This window comes from Globicephala melas, chromosome 15, assembly GCF_963455315.2.
Source record: "Globicephala melas chromosome 15, mGloMel1.2, whole genome shotgun sequence".
Taxonomy (NCBI): Eukaryota; Metazoa; Chordata; class Mammalia; order Artiodactyla; family Delphinidae; genus Globicephala; species Globicephala melas.
The window spans coordinates 21,959,815-21,966,769 of NC_083328.1; the positions used below are offsets into that span (position 1 = coordinate 21,959,815).

The 6,955-nt window shown below is 42.3% G+C and overlaps 1 protein-coding gene across 1 annotated transcript in view; it reads left to right on the forward strand.

The window, feature by feature from the left end:
* Positions 1–4,018, forward strand: part of DNAH3 (dynein axonemal heavy chain 3) — a 190,434-nt gene extending 186,416 nt beyond the window's left edge. Inside the window, exons 59-61 of the mRNA XM_060285613.1 lie at positions 1,157–1,361; positions 2,075–2,212; positions 3,641–4,018. Of these exons, the coding sequence (XP_060141596.1) occupies positions 1,157–1,361; positions 2,075–2,212; positions 3,641–3,994 (697 nt within the window). The 3' untranslated portion in view covers positions 3,995–4,018. The remainder of the gene's footprint in view (positions 1–1,156; positions 1,362–2,074; positions 2,213–3,640) is intronic.
* Positions 4,019–6,955: the final 2,937 nt, after the last annotated feature.

Sequence of the window (6,955 nt, forward strand, 5' to 3'; positions counted from 1 at the left end):
GATGCTCAGGGTTAACTACTTGGGGCAATATTGTAACGTACTTCCCCACTACCTTTTTTTTGCCTATTCACCCAGTGGTATGAGAAGCCCAAAATGACAGTTCAGCTTCCAATTCAGGGGAACCGTTATTGTGTCTTCTAGGGCAAATATTCCTTCCTTGAGTACTAAAAATCTTGAAACTAGCAGAGCTCATAGTTTCAAGAATAGAAAGAAACCTTTTCCCAGTAGGTTTCAGGTATGATAGAGGTCTGTGGTATAATCCGCAGAGGGTAGCTTTGCTCTTGACTCCTCAGCCAAGCACATACACCAATAACACGCTTGAACCTTAAATTCCTCTTAATAGAAATGTTTAGTGGTTACACATCCAGGAATCCCTTTCTTGCGTTTGAGCCTTCTCATGTCCATTTGGCTGGGATTCCATAAGTCTTTGGACATGACAAGCTCTCTCTGGTAGCAGAGTTTTTGGCACTCTCAGCTGAATTCCCTCTGGACTTGATGAGGCCTCATAACAGAGGCCAGAGAGAGAGACAGGTGATCTTGGCATCTCTCAGGCTGCCCTTCAGCTGCCTTTTCTCAGGTATGCATGCACCTCATAGTCTATAAAAAGAACAACTATAGATCAGAAGCCTTAAAACTACATTACCCTTTGACCCAGAAATTCTACTTTTAGTAAGAATATCATTATAAATTTCCGCAGTGATTAATATAGATGGATGTTCCTAGTAATGTTGTTTACAGTGACAACAATCTGGAAATAATATGTTTCAGTGATAGAGGAACAGTTAAATTAAATGGAACACCTTGCAGTCATTAAAAAGGACGATTTTAATTTGGTCTCTATTGAATTGGAAAGATGTTCCTTATATGCTAAGAGAGAAAAACAAATTACAAAAAACACATATATAGTATGATCCCATTAAAAAATAATTTGTGTTTACATATAGAAAAATCTAGAAAGATATACATCAAAGTTATCTTTAGGTGGTGAGATAATGGGTGATTTAATTTTTCTCATCTTTACAATTCTTCTATCATGAATGTATATTATCTGACTTTTTAAAGGGAGGAAAAGTAAAAGGAGACTTGGAGTCAGTGTACTTGGGGTAGAATGAGGTCACTGGAGAGCCAGGCTGAGTCTGCTCCTTTGTTCTTGCAGATTGACCAAAGTGGTTCGCATAAGCCTCATCGACCTTGGCCGAGCAATTAAAGGGCAGGTTTTGATGTCCTCAGAGCTGGAGGATGTATTCAGTAGCATGCTTGTGGGTAAAGTGCCGGCCATGTGGATGGCCAAGTCCTACCCATCACTGAAGCCCCTGGGAGGCTACGTGGCTGACCTGCTAGCCCGCTTGGCCTTCTTCCAGGTACCTTGGAGTCAGGGTAACTGGGCACCTGGCATTCTCATTCAGGTGGAGAGGACGTTCTGAAATGATGGATTAGAGGCAGAGGGAGTAGGGTAGTCTCACAGCATCCTGGACTGAGCACCTACTGGAAACAGTCTTACCAGGGTTGAGGGCAGGAGGGAGACTTTTCAAAGTCCTTGAAAAGATTATAGCCTCTAGAGGCAGGAGTGGGAACCAGAATAAATGTCACAAACTGGTGTCTCATGGGCCACAGCTCACGGGCTAGTAGATAGATTTGGTTTGGCTGCTTGGTTATTTAAAAATTTGAGCTAGCATATGAACACTGGATTGTTACATATCAAAATACAGATGTTTGTCCTGCAAAAACAGGAAGACCTGAAACGATGGACCTGCATTCCTGCATGGCAACTATTGCTGGAGATGAGTGGCTGTGGCTCAGCTTAGACAAGGCACACACTCTCCACTGCTACAGTCCCTACCACGCTCTACCGTATCCCTGACACACGCCTGCACCCGCGCTTTTCTTAAAGTAGAGATATATTTCATTGTACTTTTGTTTCAAAGGGGGAAAATATAAGCTAAACTGAGAGGGCTGCCTGTTTCAAGAAAGATGAGAAAAAGCCTATTTCTTTATGGGACTTGTTGTATCACCTGCCTTTGAACAATCTTTGTTGTGTTGTTGACTTTGCATTTTTATGTCTGTGGCTCTCCAGGAATGGATTGACAACGGGCCTCCTGTGGTCTTTTGGATCTCTGGATTCTACTTTACACAGTCTTTTTTGACAGGCGTCTCTCAGAATTACGCTCGGAAATACGCCATCCCCATTGACCACATCGGATTTGAGTTTGAGGTAAGAGGCGTCTTGGGTTAGATCAACTCAAAGGGCCAACCAGAGAAAGCAGTGCTGTCCCTTTCCTTGAGTCCAAACATTTGGATCTGTTAAGGCTCAACTACTTCCGAGATGGTACCAATGAAGTATTTAGCATGACTTAAAGTAGCTCCAAAAGTTATTCCCAACAGAATCAGAGGATTCCTAAGGCTTTGTCTCTGTGTGTATAAAAAGGAATCTTTCCAGAGGAAAATTCTGCCACAGTTGTACCGAGAAAAATGAAAGCACCTTCCACATTGTTTATTCAACATGATGGACTCTTCATTTGGAAGGATGTTAATGGTCTTGTGTAGTGCTTTGCTTAGAGTCAAAGGAATGGCCAATAGTCAAGTATCACCCAGTCCATATTTGGAGAGAAAGTAGTAAGATGGACTGTTATAGAGCACTGTAGAATTTTAAATGCTATAGAAAGATCCTTTGAAATCATCTAGTCCGGAGGTCACAAACTGATTGCCCTAGGTCTTTATTTAGTTTATAAATGAACTTACCTTGATTGGCCTTTGAAGACAATGCTAAGCCAAAATTAATGCAATAAGAAAGCAAAGTAACGGGAATAAACCCTGGAAAAAAGATAAAACTATCTTTTTTTGATGTTGAAATGATTGTATACCTAGAAATCCTAAAAACACACCTATCAGAATTAATAGAATTTGTAAGATGACTGGATACTGGTTAAATATACAAAAATCCTTTTCCTATTCTAGCAATAAATACTTAGAAATGGGAAAAAACATTCCATTAACAATAACAAAAAGATTAGAATTTGAATGATTTTAAATGGAGCTCGTGCTCTCTGCGTCACCATAATCCCCTCCACCCCGCTATTCTCCAACACCTAGACCATTTTCTGCATTTACCAGAAGAAATTTATCACCTCTGAATCTAAACAGTTGTATGCTGGAGCTGGCTCATACTAACTCACCAGAACCTGTTAAAGCTGGTGGTTAAACAATTGATAGGCTGAAATTGACCATGGTGGGAGTCTTTACACCACAGAAATTGACAGCAACTACAAATCAAGGTTTCACTTCTCCTGCTAGAGAACTGTTTTACCAACATGCATCTGAACCTAACCCCTCACTACAGATCGAGGTTCAGAAAGGGGAAAGATTGTGCAAGGCCACTAAGCTAGGTAACAGTTAATGTGGCCTCCTGGCTCTTACTTTAGTGCATTCTCTGTGCCTGCCATATATAAGGGCAGCATGCTAACTAGAAATCAGACCTGGCCCATGTAGCAGGCAGGAATATTATCAGAGAAGCCCCAGTGTCCTGGGAAATGCATCCTGGGAAAGGCAGACAGTAAAGCCAGTTTGTACTTTTTCAATCTCTTAATGCTGCCTCATTTAGGAAAATGGCAGATAATGGAACTCACAGCTTCCTGTCTTCCAGGTAACCACACAAGAAACAGTCATGGAGGATAACCCAGAAGATGGGGCCTACATAAAAGGACTCTTCTTAGAAGGCGCCCGTTGGGATAGGGAAACGATGCAGATCGGGGAGTCTCTCCCCAGAATCCTCTATGACCCATTGCCCATTATTTGGCTGAAACCTGGGGAAAATGCAATGTTTCTGCATCAGAACATTTATGTGTGTCCAGTCTACAAAACAAGTGCCCGAAGAGGTATCCTCTCCACCACAGGCCACTCCACCAACTATGTCCTATCCATTGAACTCCCAACCGACAGGCCCCAGAAGCACTGGGTAAACCGAGGAGTAGCCTCACTGTGCCAGCTAGATAACTGATGGCATCTGTCTCAACAGAGAAAATAAAAGGAACTTCATTCTTTTTTTTTTTTTTTTTTTAAAGAAGGTGTTGGGGGTAGAAGTTTAGTACTTTATTTATTTATTTTTGCTGTGTTGGGTCTTCGTTTCTGCGCGAGGGCTTTCTCTAGTTGTGGCAAGCGGGGGCCAGTCTTCATTGCGTTGCGCGGGCCTCTCACTATCGCGGCCTCTCTTGTTGCGGAGCACAGGCTCCAGACGCGCAGGCTCAGTAGTTGTGGCTCACGGGCCTAGTTGCTCCGCGGCATGTGGGATCCTCCCAGACCAGGGCTCGAACCCGTGTCCCCTGCATTAGCAGGCAGATTCTCAACCACTGCGCCACCAGGGAAGCCCAGGAACTTCATTCTTGACTGAAATCTAGCTTTCCTTTCTTGATAGTCACATGGGATGATGACGATGATGATGATAACCGTTATATTAATGGAGCACTTGCTATGAGCCAGGTATTTTAGAGCATTCCTATAAAGTGGGTTATTATCCTTATTTTATGGCTGCAGAAACCATGATATAGAGAAAGCAATATTTTCCAAATCAGATAGCTACGAAAATAGTGGAGCCTAGATTTGAACATAGGCAGTGGGACTCTTCAACCTAGACCTTTAGTCATGTGGCTAAGCTGCCTGGTGGGTTTTTTGGGGTTTTTTTTCCTATTATTTTGCCGTAACTGTCACTGATCTTTAAGTGCTTCTCTCCTAGTCTATTCACATGGGCTAACATTAGGGCTTCTCATAGGTTGAAAGATGCTTGGCCCACTTTTACTTTTTAAAGGCTCTTGATATATTTAAAATGTACTTCTCACAACAATCTTATGCGGTATTATCGTTATCTCCATTTCAGTGATGCAGAGATGGAGGCTTAGAAAAGTAACTAGCTCAATTTTACAGCTAGCCAGTGGTAGAACTGGGACCCCAATTCTTCTCCACTAGCCTACACAGGTGGGCAGAAATTTCAGGAAGAAAGGAGACATGAGAGAACCATTATTTGTTGCTTGCCATGGTTTGTCCCTGGGCCTTTAGATATCTTGCTTGTACCTATGTTGGATATGATTGTCTCCCCCTCTAGAGGTTCAAGGAGACTAACTTGCCTACAATTATCCAGTTCTTTCACATTGAAAAGCCAGGTTTTGAGCCAAGGTCTGTCTGGCTCTAGAACCTGTGCAGTTTTCACTGCTTCACGCTGCCTCCTTGCTGAGGACTTCGCTATATTGTGATGTAGAATCTTAGAAGAGATGCGTAGTTCCAACAACCATGTCCAAGAAATTTCTAGTTTATCACTGTTTCTCCCCAGGGCCAGCTGGAAGAGAATCCTGAGGGAGATAAAAATCAAATTCTTGATATATCCTCAACCAACTCTCTCTTGTGGCTCTTTGGCTCTAAATGGCTACTTCTAGGGCATTCCCTTGGTCAGTCCATAGATGAGCAAAGACATAAGGCTTTTTGGGAATCTTAATGTGTCTGGCCTGGCTTCCCTGCCTCTTCACTAGAAGAAATGTCCTGACTTGGGGTCTTTGATTTTTCTTAAATGAAGCTTCTGAGAACCACATAAACATATTCCAGAAAACTTGTTTCTTCATGGGAATGTGGAGCCAATCAAATTCTGATTGAGGACTCTGAATTCTGAGACCAGCAAATCATCTAATTGATCCTAAGTGCAAAAGGGGAGTTCTCCAAATCTTGCCTGGGGCCGATAAAGAGACAGTGAGGTGGAGCCACTCTCTTCCAGCTCCAAGTAGGTAGCTTAAAAGCTGTTTCTCGAAGAAACATAACTTTTTCCAATAGAGGAAAGACAATCAGAATTAATAGATAGCTGGAACTGCCTTATTCTCTATTATTCCAAATAGATTGCTAAGCCATGTGAGATGGAAAGACGGTCAGGATCCCAAATCCCTGAATCTTCGACTGGCTAGGTAAGTCAGACTGTAAGCTATGAGGCAGTGAGAAGGTTGCTAAGAGAACTGAATTTCTCTTACAGTTATCTAACTCCACCTTCAGCGGCAAAAGCTGAGGGAGGCAGGGACTGTTTCGTTCCTCAGGGGTCAAGGGACAGGATGTTCTTGTACGATGAATTAAATTTTTGTAACTTAAAAAATTTCCCTCAATTCAAAAGATTCCCCTAAATTTAAGGTCATTTTCTGTTGGGGTCCATGTGTTAATTAATGTCTCTCCCCCTCACCCCCAGGAGAGAGCAGTAGGTTCTTCAGGAGTCCTGGTGAATTAGAGGCTGGGGCCCTGGGGCAGAGATGGCCAGAGATCAGCTCCGTGAGAAGCTGTAGGCCCTGCCTATAAATACCTCAGCAGATGACATCAGACAAACCTTGTCGCCAAGCTAGTCCTTGCTCTTTAAAAATCTAGCTGTTGAGTAAATAGTTTTCAGTCCTTGTCAGCATTGGAAGAAAACTTCATTGAAAGAGGGGATGTAGGGGATACCTTTAAAAGACCAAAGAAGGAGATTTTATAGGGTTGGAGAGAAAATGAAAAGAAAAAATTATAAACAAATAGGTTTCATGGAAAGTTTGGCAGGAAATTATGTTTCTGTGTAATAGAATATGCATCTTTGCGAAGGAGGCTAGGCATATAAAATTCACATTTAGGGAAGATTCCTGGCACACAGAAGGTACTTAGAGGTTAGCTAGCATTAGATGGACTTCCATTTTGGAAGAGTCTGGGTAGGAAGGATGGTTTCTAACCCCTACAGCGTAAAACAAAAATTGCATATTCAAAATCGCCTTGAATTACTTAGAAAGGGACAGTGATGGAGCCAGCAAGTCATGTTTCACTCAGTTCAGCACAGCCAGTTTTTCCTCCAATGTAAGAACAGGTCAGTGTTTCATTGACCACCAGATAAAGCAGTTGGCTTGAGTTCACAGGCCTTATATTGCTTTAGAAATACTTACCTTTAAACATCAGAACCACCTCTTGGTAGGGA